The sequence below is a fragment of the Schistosoma haematobium genome, chromosome 3 (assembly GCF_000699445.3).
Source record: "Schistosoma haematobium chromosome 3, whole genome shotgun sequence".
Classification (NCBI taxonomy): domain Eukaryota; kingdom Metazoa; phylum Platyhelminthes; class Trematoda; order Strigeidida; family Schistosomatidae; genus Schistosoma; species Schistosoma haematobium.
The window spans coordinates 8,883,894-8,903,640 of NC_067198.1; the positions used below are offsets into that span (position 1 = coordinate 8,883,894).

The 19,747-nt window shown below is 33.0% G+C and overlaps 1 protein-coding gene across 1 annotated transcript; it reads left to right on the forward strand.

Annotated features, from left to right (window-relative positions):
* Positions 1 to 3,285: 3,285 nt before the first annotated feature.
* MS3_00004946 (uncharacterized protein) lies at positions 3,286 to 19,277 on the forward strand. Its single transcript, XM_051212939.1, has 6 exons — positions 3,286 to 6,129; positions 6,993 to 7,310; positions 8,882 to 9,177; positions 11,454 to 11,673; positions 17,120 to 17,203; positions 17,807 to 19,277. Exons 1-6 carry the CDS (start codon positions 6,084 to 6,086, stop codon positions 17,968 to 17,970), a joined length of 1,128 nt encoding a protein of 375 aa, XP_051068866.1. The 5' UTR covers positions 3,286 to 6,083; the 3' UTR covers positions 17,971 to 19,277.
* Positions 19,278 to 19,747: the final 470 nt, after the last annotated feature.

Sequence of the window (19,747 nt, forward strand, 5' to 3'; positions counted from 1 at the left end):
GGAGAATATCTATTATAGACTTCATAATGTTTCCGTTATTGTTAACAATACTTGTTATAAATAATATGAACAGCATTATTAGCAGTCGACTGCAAGTTGATAGTGGTTCATAAATTATTTCATCCAGCTCAGTCGTTCGTTTTTTCTATGGACTAGTGTTAAACCTCAGATAGGCTTCTGTAATCCATGAAATTAGTCGACTGGAGTAAATGTTAGGAACTTGTCAACAGAAATACGTACTACTCATTTGCTAGAAATCGATATGTGGCATTTTGATGTGGATTTGTTGAAGATAGTTAAATGTAAATTTCATTGTCACAACATCTATGTCATGGGAAAATGACCCTGTGCAAACACTAGTGCTTGGAGTCAAGCACAGACGGATTTCTATAAAACACGATCAGTGCCTAAGGTTTTTTCCATCGTTGACTCACTTAGGTATGAATGGCAATCATAATGTTGGTGAAATACGTAGCCTAGTTAGTTTTTGTTATCTTCTGTCGACCAAATACGTCAATGCAACGTAAGAGTAAAAAGTCAGATGCGACTTGTAGTTAGGTCATGTATATTTCAGACATTCATATAGTCAGCCGAATTGAATATGGTTAGTAGTGTCAGCGATGACTCTGTAGCGACTCACATTTATCACGAGAACACGACTGGTTTAATAAAAACAATTATTATTATAACCTACTGTACCAGTGTTTGTTTTAACGTGCTTTTGTTTGACTGTGCTAATGACAGCTATTTTGTGCTTCCATTCTTATACTTACACTTCGATTGTAACTTCGCGCGAATTCGGTTACGTTCTGTAACCAAGCTTGTATCCTGACACGATCTCGGTATCCTTTCGATGCCGCGAGATCGCCAGCAAATAAACATCGACTTGGTCCATTAATTGCCTTCTGGTATTTAGCTTCTCGGGGATTTTATGGGTTCATTTGGTTACGTCCAACCTTCGCCTTCTGATAAACTTGGCACGTGTTTCTCTGTAGCGGTGTTCATAGTTAACCTCGACTCGACGCCACGCTACAACTCTCTGTTATAAGACAAACCATTCTTTAGAATTCCTGATGAAATACCAAGTTACCAAAATCGTACTTACAGAATTGTTCGAACGCTTCATATTATTGTGTGCAGTACAGCGGAAGCCTACACTTAACGAGCTCCTGTATCTAGTACCAGTGGACCTCCGACGTCTTCAAGTGGGAACTCAGGCATACGTAACGAGCGAAAGAACATTAGATTGATAGATTACAATGAAGTAATGTTGTGATGTCTTAGAAACAGGCCACGTTTTCTACTGAAGAACTCCTGGAAAGTCACTTGAACCAGCTCAGCCAGTAGCGAATTCCAGAATTCGACATCCGTAAAGAGTAAAAGATGAGCCTACAATTCATTTTATTATGTCGTTCCTTGAACATCTGGGTCGTGCCACTGAGTTTTACGTTGAGATTGAGCTTACGTAAGCAATGTAGACGATATCCAGGAGTGCAGAGATCCGTTGATTTTGAATGATCCTTATTGAGTTTGAATTTCGGCCCTCGGACTGACTTCTTGGTTCACTTTAAGACAGTCCCTATCGTTTCGGAGTGAGGGATGGTACACTATATTTTCACATCGTATGGAGCCGAAGAAAACTGTTAAGTGGAAATTTCTACTGTCAAACTGGATAGAGATGAGCTTGGGTGTTGTTAGTGCGAGATCTTCTTCAGAGGCACTTTGTAAAAGTTAGTGTAAGACTTTGGACCTTAAAGTGACATTATTCTTAGATCTTTTACAATTTAAGACACATTTTGAGGGGAATTACCTGCAGCTGTGTATAAATCCCCAAAATAAAACGATCTGTAAGTTTTCGACACTGGATGCTGACCACATGTTTTAATGGACTCACCTAGCTAATGGTCATGCATCCACACCAGATCACGAGTGAGAACGCCGTGTCCAACAACCCGTGCAATTGCTAGCCAGATTATATCAGACGATTCTCGATATATTGATAGCATATCAAATATATCTTCGAACTTCCTCGCTTCTGTCTTTTGATTTCACTTGCTGGGTACGCTTCATATTAAAAGGTGTTACTGGTTAAAGCGTTGTCAAACTCCGAATACCTGTGGCATCTTCAAACTAGATTATACATGTAATCTGCAACGTGTTTCAAACAGATTATTTTGAACTAATGAGATGAAGTCTGTCATTAGTTCCTTGAATACATAGTAGAAGTGCTAGGTCATCATTCTGATTGCAATTTCCTCCTCAAAGTGATAATTCAGGAGACATTTGCTGGGTAAGGTCGTTCATATAAATTAAAAGAACAATAGGACATTTGTAATGAACCTTGGTGGACACCGTCGGGTCGTTCTGTAGCCCAGAAAAAACTACACTTTACTCTAACTGCTAAAGAATTTGATGTGCTGGAACTGTTAATCTTATTTGGTTACGCTAACATTCCGTGTTCTGAAGTAAGCGTTTCCGTACTATGGTATTATTAGTGATTTGTATGGTGTTTATGAATTTTGCCGGTCGGTAGACTAAATGTTTTAAAGCGTTCAGCTCCTTATGCGTAACTTTTGAGGGCTGTTTGTAGTACAATCATTTTTTATTTCGAAAGTTCAGCAAGACATCCCATTGAGAAACCATATCAATTGATAGCAGGCTTCCTAGTCCATTTGCCAAATTTGTCCTTCAGAACGGATACATCCAACTGTTTAAAATTACAATGACCGTTATTAGTAGGATATTTGAATCCAGTTTTTAGTAATAAAATGGGAGCGCATAACGGCGTGGACATTTTTTCTCAGGTTAGCTAGGATTGAGAGGTGATCAATTAGGGATTCTCTGCTTGTAAAAGTCAAGTCTAAGAGTGATGGCGCCTTACTGCTTGTTCGTTGAGTTGGTGACAACACACTTTCAAATAATTAAAACGTTCGATAAGGCTGATGAAATGAGTTTCAGTAAAGTCATCACTATCGTTGTACGTGTGTCCAGCAAATCCGGTTTCAGGAATAACGAAGTCTCTGATTTCACAGAAACACATAAGGTTGTGATTAATAGTTTCAGAGATTCACCGGAAGTGCATAAGAACAGAATATTATCAGTATATTTGATGATATGACAATGATTCAGAACGTACGAAGGAATAAGTGTTGACAAACCCACTATCATAATTATTCACAACAACGTGTCATCTTACATACGATTAACATAATGAATAAGCCAATGAAGTGATGGCGTAAACACTCAAGTATTTTGCTTTGTTTGTTTGAGCTAATAGTTTCGGACTGTAAAGAGAGGGTTGTTTGCCCTTAAATGAAATCAGGACTAATGCTTGCCCGGGTTGTTTGTCATGATTCCTTTACTTTTTCAATGCTTGTATATACTAGAGACTCACTCATAATTTCAAGTTGCTATATATTTTATTCATCACATTCCATAGATTATCTTCTAATCTATTTGTTCATCGCTGGTTCAGATTACTTTGTTTTCGTTGATACATCTGGGTCCTGTTCTTCGTTGCAAGTAATTGGTCAATGTTAGTTTTGTGTATTCCTCCAGACTTTAGGTTCCTACCGAGAGGAATGACAACGAGCTTGATCAAGTTCTTGTCACATTACAACATACCGTCTCGAAAGGCCAAGATTTTGGAGTAATCATTTTTTAATATTTGAAGGTCATACAAGTGATACAATCTACACTCGCTCATGCTTAAGAACTGCCTTACGTCCCTGTCGAACTGTTTAGCGTTAAATACAGAGCACCACTGTTTATAAGTCTCCTTCAGAAAACTTTAGAAGTTGTACTCGTGTCTTGCTCTTCCTCGCCTAGCTTGATTAGATGACAGTCTAGTTCAGTGTCGAACTCCTATTTAAGGTCGTCACAGAAGTACTGCAACTACCGCTAAAATGTTTACTTTCAAATTAACTTGTATAGCTTTATTTACTGTAACATATAATATTATCTTCTAAATATAGCTCTCGGAACAGCCGTGGTTGTGTCAGATTACGAAACCTAATGGAACCATCTATTTTCCCGTAGTTTATCTTATTCAGACCGTTTATCAAGACTAGCTTAAAGACTAGATTTATCTTCACCATTAACCTTTGGAACTTAATTGATATTCCGGATTTGCAACAACATCATATATGGTAGCGTAATCATAAGAAAAGATATTGTTCATCTTAACGTATGTGGATAATTGGTGGGATGCATAGTTTAAGTTTGCCATTCTCCGTCTATATGTCAGTTTGATTGACGAAAATAAGACATTTAGTTTAAGAATGTTGGTTTTAAGCATTGGCCTAACCGATCACAAAAAGGAACGCCATAAAGGAGAGATGGGTGATGGCTAGCAGTGGGATCCAGAACTCCCGTTTCGTTCTGTCTGGAAGATTTAAGCTACCAACACAGGTCTAATACTTAATATTTTAAGAAGTAAATAAAGAATCAGTCCTGGCCGTAAGATTTGAATATCAAATGGGTTTTACTAGTTTTTTGAGATCATATTTTAGAGCCGCTTCTTGCTTGAACTGTCAAACGTAAAAAAGTTTTGTATCGTTATATATTTTCCAAGAACATGTTTGCTACTAAATTCGCAATTTATCCACCTTAGTTCTTCTTAACACTAGTCTGATTGTTTAGCGCTTCTGTCTGTGTGTTGTTCGATACACAGTAGCTTTGCAATTGTTTCTCTAACTAAATATAGTGTACCATTCTTTCGTCTAGTCATAGTAATTACGACATAAGTTCAAATAGGTTATATGAAGAAGCTCAGAAACCATGACGCCTGTTATTCAGAGTACGTCTATCAATACTAGAATATGCAACTCTCGTTTGAAACAGTGACAGTTTTGGTCACTTTTAAGTGTTAAGTCAAAGAAAGTTTCATTGAATCTGATAGCATGTTTCTCGTTTAAACATAATATCTCAGCGATTACTTTCATCTCATGTTCTGCACTTACACTGAGTGATTTAATTGTCAGAACTTACACCATAAATAACCTATTGTGTTCCTCGAAACTCCAAAACTAGTCATTTCTCTGTATCGAATTTCCAGTAAAGTGTTATATGTGTGTATATATGGAAGCCAGATGCATGATGTCAAATCATAGTTTGCATCACTTGGCGGTCCTAGTTAGACAGTTGTTGAAAATCAGGGAACTCTGGATAACTGTTGAATCTTAGTATACAAACCAATAGGTGGTGTGTCGGTAATTAAACAGGCTAGGCACTTGCTGTATGACCTGAGGGTCCTAGGTTTGACCCTCGGTGGGGTCACGGATCTTCACGGCTGAAGCGTCACGTGCTAAGGCTAAATATCTGTCCAGTGCTCCATGGTTTTCATCGGTTACTTGAAGTCAGCCCGTGTTGTAAACTGTTGAATTCAGAATTTTCCACAAAATGCTCTATTAATATATTACTTCTTGAGGGTCTGGGTGTATCTAGACATGATGTGAATGCCAGATAGTCACGTGTTGTCTAAAGATGAGATGTTATATGAAAATCTCCTACTAATACTACGAGAGTGTGTCAGAAGGTATATATATGTATATATATATATATATATATATATATATATATACTGATAATTTAAGTTTATTACATCGTTTGCACATTATGCTTTATTACTTGTTTTAGTTTCCCTCCTTGAATAATTATTTTGGCATACCATAAGTAACATATTTTATAACCGATCCAGACCGCAAAGCACAACATTTCCCATTACTTATTTCGTTCAGTTCCATGTTGTATAGTAATACTAAATTTTAGGTTTTGGAACTTATTTCCAGATTGTTGCCTTACTAAGCGGCAATTAGCTACCCTTGATAGTTCACATTTAATTGACTTCTGCCTAAATATGTGTATTTTCACATCCATGCTTCTCCGTCGATTTAGCAACGTAAAATTCACACTTATCGTAACATGTCATGTTTCCTCATGTAGTTCATCTGTATTACCTAATGAAGTATTTTATTCGTTCTTTGATTTTGTTATCTTAAATTTTAGATTCTTACCTGATCTCAGCAGATTTTTCATCTCAATTCTCCTCTCTTTGGTTGAATTCTGGCTAGTAGTTCAATACAATGTTGCATCTCATTTTGTTAATTATATGCTTTATAGAAAAATCAGGTAAGAAGCAAGCATTATGAACGGTCATAAAAATGGTTATCATATTGAGTTAATGTTATAAAAGTAGGTAGAGTGGTCCAGTTTTTTTTAAGTGTGTTACTCATGTCTTATAGGTATTAAATATTAACATTGAGTCTGATCTTGCGCACCCAGCTTTGTTTTAGGTTTCACCCTTGTTTATTTTCATTCTGAAGACTCATTTGATATTAAAAAAATAAGACACCAAGGTGTTTAATCACCTAAATTCTCAACAGTATCTAAATGTTTTAATCGGTGGGTTTGATAAGATCTTCAAGTTCCACCAGGAAATCGGGATATACTATCAGACATTAACTTGGTGTATATTTTTTTAAACACCAGTATTCCATCTTCATGTGTTCATACTATTATATTCTAAATTATACATGTTCCAGCTACTCAAAGTGTTGTTGTGAAGTGACTAAAACTTGAATAATGCACTCATTCCATAGTGATTCCCACTAAACTCAGACGTACCAAAATGTTTCTTTGTTTTTGATGTTTCTGTTGACATTAGTATTTCCAAGAAAAAGAAACAATGCTAACCTCAGGACATATTCATTTTAGAATAGTTAGTTTTTGAAGGCATGTTGTGGAGTAACAAACATGAATATGTTGCACGTCATGTTTTTTATAAGATGAACGTTTTCATAATGCCTGTAATCCGAATTCCACGCTTCACCCTGAATTCTCGCTATTCGAAGGTTTTTCTCCGTAGAAATCATACGTGAATTATGTGTGGCATATGTTTAGTGTAAAAGCGTAGATAATCGAAAGCTCTAAATGTTCATGCACACACTCAAATTCTACTCAAACTTGGGATATTTCATTTCAATTTATTGCAGATTCTGCGAAATTCAGTTTATCCGTAATCCCAGCAAACCAACCAGTACTTATTGGTCAAAAAGTAATTTTGAGGTGTCAGATACAAGTAATACGACTTTCAACAAAATATGCAATGTTATTTCGGCATGAAGAAAACTTAATCTCAGAGAAGTGTTTCGTGTACGAAGCACAAAAGTATCACCTAATATGTGAGCCAGATGATTGGCAAAGAGCCGAAACTTATGAATTACATATTAAATCGGTTTCTTGGGCAGATCGTGGTAATTGGTCGTGTACTTATGCAGCAAATAAAACCATACAAACTCTTGAAGTATATGGTAAGTTATAAGGATTTTCTCTCATTTCTTATAGTTAAAACGCAGTATTTGAACGAAATGTCTGTCTACCAAGTTTCTGTGATAAGAACAGTTTGAATGCACTATCCATTGACTCTGAAATCCAATTTTATGTGTATTGTAGTTTTCATCTCATAGCTATGTAATGACAACGAACAAGTGTTCTAGCCAACATTGCTCAGTTGGGCCAACACGTTTTCCAAGCCTAACTGATATATCAAAGTACCAGATATAGTCGGGTTATCTACTGACCAAAAGTTGAGAGTACCTAAAGCAGTAAGCTACAGCGACTTGGTTTTTAGAACGTTTTTACATACAATCGTTTTAAATTTATGTATAAATTTGTGATAATTTCATTTCTGTTATCAGTATTGCACGTATTTTGTTGAATAGCTAATTTGGAAACCTGATACTAGAACCAACAATAACTCAGACTTCCTGATTAGTATAAAATATACCTCAGGTTTATATCAGTGGCGGTAACTCAAGATCATGTATCTGTATATCTCCCTAGCTATCTCAAACAAACAATAGTCCATTAATAACTCTCCCTTACTTGTTGAAAGCTGTTGGGGTCGTAAAACTACAGCTTAAGAGTGACGATGATGAAATTCTATTTAGCTGGACAAAACCAGTGGTGTGGATATTCAAATACCATGAAGCAAAAATGCCAATCTTAACTTTTATGGATGCTTGTTCTGAATGTCGCTTTAAAATTAATGAAAATTAAGTTCAAGTCAACAAAATCCTTCACAGATCTACTTAAAACCATGCTATTCTTTATGAACAGAGATGGATGGTAGATAGCATTGTAATCCAAGATGCGCGTTTCATCCTGTTCTTATTTGTTCACTGGCTAAAAGTTACAAAAAGATTATATATTCTTGTCGCACAGAAGGCGAATTTGAGGTTCATTTAGCTAAGAATTCATTTGATTTTTTGTGCTTGTTACAGAAGTTAAGAGATATGGTGGGTTTATTGGTATAGACTGTTTACGGAGATAGTTTAATGTTATAATTTACATTACAAACACATCGCAGTTAGATAACCATTAAAAACCAGGAAATATTAGATAGCAACCATCATCTAATGTTATTGGTGCATAGCAGCCTTACTCCTAACATTGTAAGGTCATAGATGCACACTGCTTTTGAGTCTTATAGCAAGGCGAAACGACTTTCCTGTGCTTTCTACTTCCCAATACTTGTCTAACTAAGGTCAATCCGTAATGTAAACTACAAATTTCTTGTCAACTATCCCCAATCATCATCTCATCTCAACACAGTGCACGTGATGTCCAGTCACCTAGAGTAGTGGCCACATTGCAACTTGATCGATATAATTCGATCTGCACACCTGACACACCTGACATTGATCACTACCCAGTGATCAATCAATTGTAAATTATGATGTATTTATCAATATATTGATATTTATATTTTTGTTCTTATACATTACAACTGCGAATTCAGATGGAATTTTTAACTATGAAAGTTTTCGCAGTGTAAATACCTTGGGACTTTGTTAGTTAATATTTTTAAAAATTTTCTTAGCACCAGCTAAATTGGAAAAGATGGGTGTTTCAAGTTTAACATCACTGCCTGTGACAAACAAAGAAAGTATGATCAAAGACTCCAGTTCACCTTCAGAATTATCATCTTCATCGTCTTTGGCTACGGCTGGATTGGATTCAGCTTTATCTATCATTGGCACACCACCTAGTCAACATATCGGCTTAGGCACTCGGACTAATCCGTATGATTTACGTTCAGGACTAGGAATTCAGCTTACTTGTGAAACAACTTGTGGACATCCTCGAGCCAATATAACTTGGCTAGTCATGAATGAGGTAATTCTTATTATTTATATGAATGTTTGGTCTGTATGCTTGAAAACAATAAGTGATAAAACACCATAAGTATTTCAATTGGTAGTGATTATTCAGTCAATGGCAAAATAAACGAGCAATGATTTGTTGATGAGAAACAATTAGTACAATTGTGCCACTGTAACCGATTTTAGGCCATGTCACCTAACATCTCCAGTTATTGACTACAATTATTTGAATCGTCGCCCCTTGTAGGTCCATGTGAGGAATTCGGTTTAGTTTCTTATTTCAGTGTGGTTCAACCTGTTGTCTATGTAATCCTAAACAAGGACTATATTGTTGATTGCTTTTATTTAACGGCTCTGGTTAGTAAGTGTTAACATATATTATAGTGGCATTTTTCCAAGATAAAATCAGTCTCTCCAGATATCTCAAAATACCACCAAAAACTTGTCATTTTTCGTATATTTTAAATGTTTTATGTAAGATCGTAAATGGAATAAAGGTAAATTCTTAAAACCCAAATCAATTTACAAGTAGCCATTGGTTTTAAAGCTTACTTTGTTGAGATATAATCTTTCAAATGGGCCTACAAACCACGTAATTAGTGAATCTATTGCTTCGTTTTCATGTTTGATAACCTATCTGTCACTAAAACCACTTTGAGAAGGTATCTAATGAACGTGGCTATCCCGAATTCGTTTACATAAGATATGATAGATACTAACCAGCCTTTATATAGTAGATTTTAACCCACAACGGAACAGTTTTAATGAACCCCCTTCAAAAACAACAGGCCTACGTTAATCACATAGTTCACTTAAACCCTCTACAATTACAATATCACAACTTTTAATGATACCAGTTCTTAATGTCAGTCGGTTAGTTGGTCATAAACAACGTAAGAAACTGGTGCAAATACCAACCAACCTAAGAAATTATACTTCAAGGTCTGGGGTGCACAAAAGTTGAATGAATCCGCGTCACTCTAACCTATTTTGAATCACTTCACCTAATCTCTGTAACTAATCACATGGAGTTCAATCATGGGCTTACTAATGTAGCTTTGACCAATAGCCACTGATTTCGAGGACTGATGTAACATTGGTTTGGGCAAGCCTCAGATTTCTTTCAGCGTGTTCCTATCATTACAGTAAATGACTAGAAAACTGTATTGACATCCAAGTAATTAAATGAATCTAGTTGTTTTATGATTCTTAGTATAAATTATCTCAGCTATTAATTAGTAGTATCCCTTTCCTTAAACTACCATGGTTTTAATCACAGACCCACGACCGTACATAAATCTGTTATTTTCGTTTATTTGTTATCATGGTTGCTTAAATTCTTCTCTTTAAATGAACAACCGATTGGCTGAACAACTGATATAGCTACAAATAAGTTACAGAAGTGGTATTTGACTCGTACAGAAAATGTTTCGTTTCATTTAAGATTGGATAGATGCATGTGAGCAAGTAAATTGGATATATACTTCAACTGGAAACGTTTTGTGGACACTGGTTTAATTGCTGGGTTGTATCCGTCACAGACTGACCTCAGTTGAGGACTTCCTTGTAGTGCTTACCCATAACCTCATCAAGGATTGAACCTGGGAACTTCATGTCTTATATTGGTACCACTCTCCAGTGCTTCCTCGTTTCTAATAATACCCCAATCGAGATCAATCTGTGATGTATACAACCTATAAGCCAAATCAATCTCCAAAAACCTTTCATCTAAAATGATTACCAAGTGACAGCTCAGGCACATGTACGTATAGATAATAAATAACGACGTATAATTCTCTTTTGTGTCTTGATAGTGGCTGAATAGTTCTTGAAAAATCTTATATATGGCCACTTCTTGTTCACTTCCTACTATCTGAATTATCTTGTCAAAATTCATTAACACAATTGAATTGGTAAGATCTTTGAAGTTATAAACTGTGTTGTAAATTCACACCGTTCCCGATAGCTTAGCAGTAAGGGTGTTCGACTTTCGACCATTAGGTTGCAGGTTCAAGTCCTTCTTCACCTACTTCAATTTGGGAAGCTCCATAGTGTCACTACTGTCCAAACATTAAATATGGCTTAAATCCAAATAGACAAATCTATACTTGATAAATGGGTTACATCATAAATCTCTGTTTATACAACATACTACATTCTAAAATATCACTCAATCGTTATTGATTTGTTTGTCTATTTCATTTTATTATGAAACATGTTCCTATTATCAAAAATAATATTTCTTTTTGTATATCATCTAATATAGAATGATTTTGTTTGTATTTTCAGACAATGACTAAAGCAATTATGCCCACGAATCCAAATAAAATTCATGAAAATGTTTGTAGTAATTCACCAAATACAATTGGTATGACAACTACTAAGTCAACTTTACATGTTCATTGCTCACAATTAGATATTATTGGTTTAAATCAAGTTCAATGTTCAGTGAATGGACCACAATATAAAGATACTTTATTGACACGAAATGTTTATATATTATGTGCTGGTAGGTATCTTTTTATAGAGCTTTTTCTTACCTATGAATATGTTAAATAAACTAAGCGAAGAAATTCCCACTATTCATTCATTTTCAGATATGTACATATGTCTTACTATTTAAAAAGTAGATTCCTTACAACTGAATATGTTATATAATCAGCTTCTGTGAAACTTAGGTTCCATATGACACTTTCATTACAAGCTGATATTAACAGGGGAACCAGAGCCAAACAGGCACACAGAGTATTGAATCACTCAATGGTATATAAGTTTTGAGGAAATATGAAAAATTTTCTTAACGAATAATCATATAATGTTTACCTATGATAAAAAACCTTTAAATTAATGCCTAATTTTTCTGTCTGTCCTTTGAAAACACAAATTTGTGGTGGGGATTTTAGTGTATACATTTTACAGCTAAGCTCATCCTACATTCATATCAAACGTTTTTCTAGATAATTTTGTATTTGACCCTCGTTGAACAGGTGCTTCTAGTTCATTTATTATACACAAACAAGTACTACTGAGGGCAACAAATAAAAGTATGCGTAACACAAACAAAAGATGATATCGGAGAAGGAATAAAGCAGGTAAAGTGGAGTACAATAAAAAGTAAAATGAGCAAGAATAGCATGTACTTGGAGAGATACAGATCAGTGAGAAATACAACAACACAAAAAGAACTCTCACTTAAGGTGTATTAGTCTAAATGGCATACTTGATTTGACAAAATCTGTATCAGGTTATATGTTGAGAAACATCATTCAGCGACCTGAAACCGAGCAAGCACAACAAAAGTTTCAACAAATACGACCTTTTGAGCTATTTTTGAGAATAAAAGTATACCGAAGTTGGAAATAAAATGCCATAAGATATTTAAGCAGAGTAAAATCATTTCATTTGTAATAGAGTTATCCTCAGTGTAGTTTGAGTTGGTAACAAAGAGGAGCAAACGGTTTACTTTCTTCATAATTATCGATTCACATATTTGTGTGCGGGTTTGGATACTCCCTGGAGTTTTTAACCCAGTGGTTTGATTCATTAGGCAGCGGAACAACGTCGGATGATCTAATCCTATGTTACCCAGTGACTAAGATAGGTCCATATGCCATTCGTTTCTTTAAGATCCCAGTGTCTGTATAGAACACATTGGTTCGGAATCAGAGTTTTCTAACCATCGTAGGTGGTCCAACCCAACTCCAATTCCTAACATTCACCTATTGCCCTGTCACTCATAAAAATATTTCTCCACTAGAGGCTATAATCACCTGAACATATCGAGAGGTTGAAGGTATCTTATCCGTAATTGACCGTACTAGGGCATTTTGAAGTCTTGATGTTCAATACTAGCATATTCATTTGCCATAAATTATAAAACTATTAAAGAATTATAAAAATGGCATACTATCTATTTATTCACTTATGAATAGAGTCAATTTAAGAACATAGTATATTCTTCAAGTTTATTGTTTATTCCTAAATCATGTGAATCATTTTCTTATGTATGGTTTAAAACTTTAAGTGAGAATATAATCTTTTGTAAACTAGGATTTTGGACAAAATTAGAAATATTATTTTGATGAATTTATTCGCTATTCTCATTTCTTGATTCTCATCCATTAGTAAGTTTTTTTTATAAAAAATTCCTAATATTGGATAATAGGTCACAATAATTAAATTAATATTAGTTGTACCGTTACTACAACTACTACTAGTATATTATTATTGTTATTATTATTATTATTATTATTATTATTATTATTATTATTATTATTAGTAGTAGTAGTAGTAGTAGTAGTAGTAGTATACATTTGCAGTTTAATGAACATTGGAACAATGATTTCTTTATATGCATTTTGTTTTAAATTGAATAAATATTGTCCAGTAATATGATGTCTTTTTCCAATCTTTTCATTTGCGAATTGTTATATATAAATGTATAATACTCTATTCACTAGGGTGATGCTTGTTTAAAATGTCACTATATGTATATATATATAACTTTCAATAGACTAATCAATTTAACTTGGCGCCAATATTCACATTATTTCTATGTTCTAATGACATAGATAATAATAATGACACTGAGAAATCAAGTTTTCCACTTTTGTTACTGAAATTAATTCAGTTTAATTATTCAAAATTTCTACAATTTTTCTATTTTCTATTTGTTAAAAATGAATATCAATAATAACCAATGTTAATATTAGATTCATTCATATAGATTTGATCAGTGTTAATTTGATTATTCCCTTTTGAAAAAACAACATTAACATTAGTAGAATTAGTTATTAATTAATTAAATTAAAATCAATAATATTAAAATAATAATATCCCATTCATAATTTATTGATTGAACAATGATTAACATGGAAAGAAATGACAACAATCGAGAGGGACATGGAAGAAAGAAAATAATGTTAATTATTCGTGTAATTCCCGTAGTATAAATCTCTCCTGTTGTATAAATATCAATGTAATATGCACTTATATCAAGGTAATTTATGAGTCAATGAAATAGATTACACATTATAAGTAAAAAGTACAAATTGATGTAAAAAAAGGACATGTACTACTAAAATTGATAAAAAATAACAAAAGGTCCAGTCAATAGTTAAACATACGAAGTAGGTCAAAGTTGGATAAAGACTTTAAAATAATCATCACAAAACATTAATAATGTTACGTCACAAGAAGTGTGTAACTAGTCAAATAATAGTAATAATAATATATACATATAAAATTCTTATCATTACACCTGTCTTCTTACTCTCAATGTGCACTTTCTACTGATTATGTATAGTTGCGTAATCCATTTCATTGTAATTACTGACTTATAAATTGTTTTGATTGATTTGATATTTTCTAATACCCATATAAATATTCATGTTTATGAGAATAAAACTTGATAATGATCTAATTGGAGAGCGTGTTTTTCGTTCACGTGTCACTCTTTTATATGTATTACCCTCATACAGACATAATACATCATAATTATCTGGTAGGAAGTATGAGCTTAAAATAACCTGAACGGATTTCATATAGTTCCGGGCCAATCATAAAACGGCTTTTATAAATGTATAGTTTATGGAAAAGTAAAGAAAATAATAATTACAATGTGTAAATAGATTTTACATATTTTATACATCTATTAAAGTCTCCTGCTAGTGACTGTAAATAAAGAAACGGTGATATATATATATATATATATATATATATATATATATATATATATATATATAATAATACCATACACAAGTATAAATGTGTATGCGTATATAATTAGATGGATATCACCCATTTTGTTGAATCTTTATCAAGACTCATATAGATTTTTGAGATTCTCTGTATTGTTTTTGGTTAGAGTTTTCATTACAAACTGTTAACAGTTACTATGTTAAAACGCTTTACGGTCATATGGGTGGATGAATTTCACGAAAAAATCTAAGAGGCGGTATCTTTATCTATTTTATCCATAAAATGTAATACTACATTGAGTTATGTTTTTTTTTAAGAACTTAGAGTAAGGACTTTATGGGTTATGCCGATTTGTCTGTTATATAAAATCTACAGAAAGTATTAAGGATTTTATACGTTTAATGCTGTCATTTCTACTCTAAGATGACAAGGATTAATGTTGTGAACACTCTATACAAAAAGTTTCCTTCTGTTAATCTCAAGTAATGCTCGCATTTTTCTCAAACACTTTAGGCTCGTCTGTTTTCAGATGATAATTAGTAGCTCCAAACTCTGTCATACTTAATTCAGTTTCGACAATTGGATCTCATCACTTTCTTACATATAAAGTATGGCTCAAAGCTGCATATGCACAAATTTGTACTTCGTAAATAAGCTACTGTAAACGTAAACAAAGTTATAAATAGCAAACTGAATGTATATTATTCATACTGATTTCTCAGTATGTAACACCGGTCGGAAGTGAGAAACCTGGCAGCAGAAGGTCAAGAGGATCTAGTTGGAGAAAAAAGAAAGGGAAATAGAGAGGAATCGTGAATTGGAAGAATCATACAGAATATGATGAAAAATTATTGAGAGATTTGCAAATGAAGTAGTTAATGTATGATCTTCATATTTTACGAAGATTTTCTGTAATTTTTTATCAAACAGTAAACACGTTGTTCCTACCTGAGTGTTCGTACATTATAATCATAAAAGGATTTTTTTTTCTTTTACGTATAGACTATGTAATATGGCTCGGAAACGGTTAGTGTAGCGTAAGGTTGTTCACTCTTTATCTTCCTCTAGATCTTGAGTCTTAGTAATCCTCTAAGCATAACTTTCTACTTCAGTGTTCAATCTTTCTCCCTTATCATTGTTATTGTAATTATTTGGACTCCTTTTGTTATATTGGTCTTGTTGATTTTTTCTCGTACTATTAATATGACATAATAACTTGGATCAACACATTATTTATTTTCAGGCTCCATGTTAATTATGTCTGATAAAATCCATTAATCAAATAGGACTGTAGACTTGAAAATGGTGTTTCAGCACTTCTTACAGATGTTATATTGTTTTATATTATTCGTGTACCTTATCCTTCAATCGAAATTTAATTATACTGCATCTGGATCAGTTAGCTAAAAAAAAACTTAAAACCTGACACAAATGTTTATTTAGGTTAACTTGCTACATTTTATATGATCTAGAAATAGGAAATTAACAGGTAGAACTAGTTTAATATCAGTAGTATGAGTAATGTAAAATGAAGGAAATTTAGTTCAGAACAGACAGATAAAATTTGACAGAGAAAAACTCGAATTATTTTGGAAGCGAGAGATTTAAGGCAAAATTGAAAGTGAATACAATTACAGCACTGTTTTATGAATTTTAAGCATTACCATCTACAGCTTCCAAATATAAAATATAATAATCTCAGGAAGCATATAATCACAGTATCAGTTTGACTAACAATCCAATAGCTCCATCGGCTGATATGACTGTCTCTCACCATTTCCCCTCTTAATTTACTAATCTCCTCAACCACTGAACGAATTCAATGACTGATATTACCACTATTAGTTATTAATGAGATGTCCCTTATTACTATCTATATATCCGAATTGTCAAACCTTAATACCACTACATTGTAGTAAATTACTATTCATTCACAACTGGCGAATATAATTTTGATGCAAAATATAAACTTTCTTATCACACAATATTCATTCTGACATTTCCAATAATAAATTGTCTCAATAATTCTTCATTAGTGACCACTGTCTTAAACCATCTGCAATTCATTACTAAAAATTGTAAATATTCTAAATGTAATAATTTTCTATTTTAACTAATTACTTTGATTTTTCCATATTCTCCCTTTCCTCTCTTCTATGGATCTCTAAGATTGAGTGTTCCAGTTCATAATCCACCGGCGTATATACATAACATGCATCCTATTTCGTTGTATTTCTCTATCAAAATTTATTTAGATAAAAATGAATTAGAAAATTTAAAACAACCGCAAAAACATCAAATAACTACAAATGAAATCAAGCAAGAACGTGTACGGCGACGTACGTTTGTTGTAAATTGCTCTCCAGCTTATTCTAGACTAACTGATATATGACTTCATTTGAAAAAGACTCATCTCTTTATGTTTGCATGTTTCACAAATGCTAAGTGGGATGCTTTGTTTGTGTTGATGATATGATAATTAGTTTGGTGAGATTCTACTTTTCATAATATGTTTGTTAGTTATAAATTGTTTATTTTGTGTTTGCTTTCTTGCATTCTTACTGTTTCACGTTTCATACAGCATGTTTGCATGACACTTTTTTTCACTGTTAGTCGGTTACGTTCTTAAATAGTGAATATGCAAAACATTAACTAGACAGATTAAAGAATCTTTGTGACTTAGTGGCAATATCGAGACAATCATCATAGGATCCACATATACCAAACGAAACTGATCAATCGCAGTCCAAAATATCAATGGGAAGATTTAAACAACCAATAAAAATGAATTAGTCTTGGTTCTTCTATGACCGAGATAGAGCTGATACAATTTAGTGCCTGTTTAAATACGCTATTTTGCTTCTCGGTTTTATCCCAATTTGTAGAAAAATCGCAAACTTTTAACCTTATCCTAACTTTCTTTTTCTCCAATTTCATTCTAGGTGGTGAAAGACCGATGCGCTTAACAAGTGGTGAAGTTGTCGGCATAGCTGTTGGTTCAGCATTAGGTTTAATTTTAGTATTTATTGGTTGTATTATTTTGCGTAATAATGGGAAATCATCTCCTTTACCATTTCATGGTCATATACCCGGTCAACGTGTATAGGAAAACAAGAATTCTTTTTTTTCTCTCTCTCTGATTATTATATCTGTTCTCATTGTTTATATTGTACAATTTTGTCATTTTTTCTCTACATACTACTGATAATGATAATCATAGTAGTAATAGTAGTATTTTGTATTGATTGCATTTACAACAATGCATTCCCATAATTCAATTGTTTTCTTCTTCTTTTTTTTATTTATTTATTTTCCAAGTTCATATTAGCATAAATTTCAGTTTTGATCATTTTCATATTATAAGTGGGTCTATATTTGTTTGCTTTTTAAGCATATATTGCTTTAATAATTATTTGTATTGCATTTTCGTGTTTTTTTAACACATATCATTTTATTCTAAAGTCAATTAATTTCTAGTTACTTATCTTCTCATTTATTATTTCTAGTTTTATGCATTTTTATCTGCGATAAAATGTTTTTATATATTACGACTACTACTAATAATAATAATAGTAATATTATTATTATTATTGTGTACTCGTTATGCTGATTCTAAAGTCAATGAAATTTGTATTGTCATGATTTTTCCGCTTGATATCAGTTTTTCTACATAACAATTAACTAAAGGGAGGCAAACATAAAACTTTGCAAAGTATTTACTGTAAACGGAATCTCTGGTAGAGATAATAATAATAAATGATTAAATGTACGTTTTGTGACATCATCTAGGAATCAATATCGATTATTCAGCATATTAGGATCTCAACTTTTTTTTCTACTGGTATTACATTTGAACATGTCAATATTGATACTTGAACAAATTGAATTGTCCTTTTCTGGGTTACTGTTTTACTTTGTATTTTTCTTTCAAATGATGTAAATAGGTAATAATTTTTTTGTTTTTTTTTCACTCTTTATTGCGTATGTATGTATGCTTTTGATACTTTTGAAATTTATATTCATTCGTGTTCTATTATCCTATAAAATTCTGTTTCATAAGCTGTTTTATTCGAATTAAAACTTATTATTTCCATTCCTCAATGTTCTATGAAAATTTTATTGGAAGGAAAATTATCCGTGGAACAGAAATTTTGCTGAACTAGTAATCAGTTTTTGTATTCATATTGATAATCTGTTGTTGTGTTCCGCTATCCGATCCAGTTATAATATAAAGTACCTATGGTAAATCAAACTCACCAGACAAATGAAGAAACTAAAGTAAGTTAGAAACTATGATTACTAAATCGAATTATAATGGACTCAAAGTATAAGTATATTTACATTTCTTCTTCTGATTTAGACAGGACACGTAGGCTCGGTCATTGACCAAGGTATAATATACTTCTTTCCATACCATGTCTTTTACGAAATTCTCATCTCCATCTGACATTGGGACGATATGTGGCTGTCTGGTTTTCAAGATATCGCGTTGTATACCTAAACACGATAAGCCTATCATCCGTATATGATTATTGTTCGTATGTAACTCGTTGACCTGTATTCACACTAATTTTGCTACTTTCACTAGATATGTCTACTGAAGTCCATAGTTCGATTTACAAGTGTTGAAATAGACTTTTATGTATCTCAAATCACTTGTTGACCAACGTTTTCCAAAATCTTAGCGTATGTAATTTAGGAACTTCAGAAGAATAGGAATGTTTGAGATTAATCATCACTGTATTGACCAACGTTTTGTTTTACTTCAGCTTCTTAGACAAATTTGTCTATCAACTCGGGTTTTAGTACTTAACCTGAAGGTGGTGTGTGTCTCCATCGATAGTCCTATGGTGATTTCTTGCTTAAAGTTGTTCCAAAAAATC

Excerpts from the sequence above, each read along its gene's own strand:
- MS3_00004946 (XM_051212939.1), top strand. The coding sequence starts at position 6,084 with ATGTTGCATCTCATTTTGTTAATTATATGCTTTATAGAAAAATCAG. Across the intron at positions 6,130-6,992 it reads ATGCTTTATAGAAAAATCAG|ATTCTGCGAAATTCAGTTTA; the intron begins GTAAGAAGCAAG and ends AATTTATTGCAG. Across the intron at positions 9,178-11,453 it reads CTTGGCTAGTCATGAATGAG|ACAATGACTAAAGCAATTAT; the intron begins GTAATTCTTATT and ends TTGTATTTTCAG.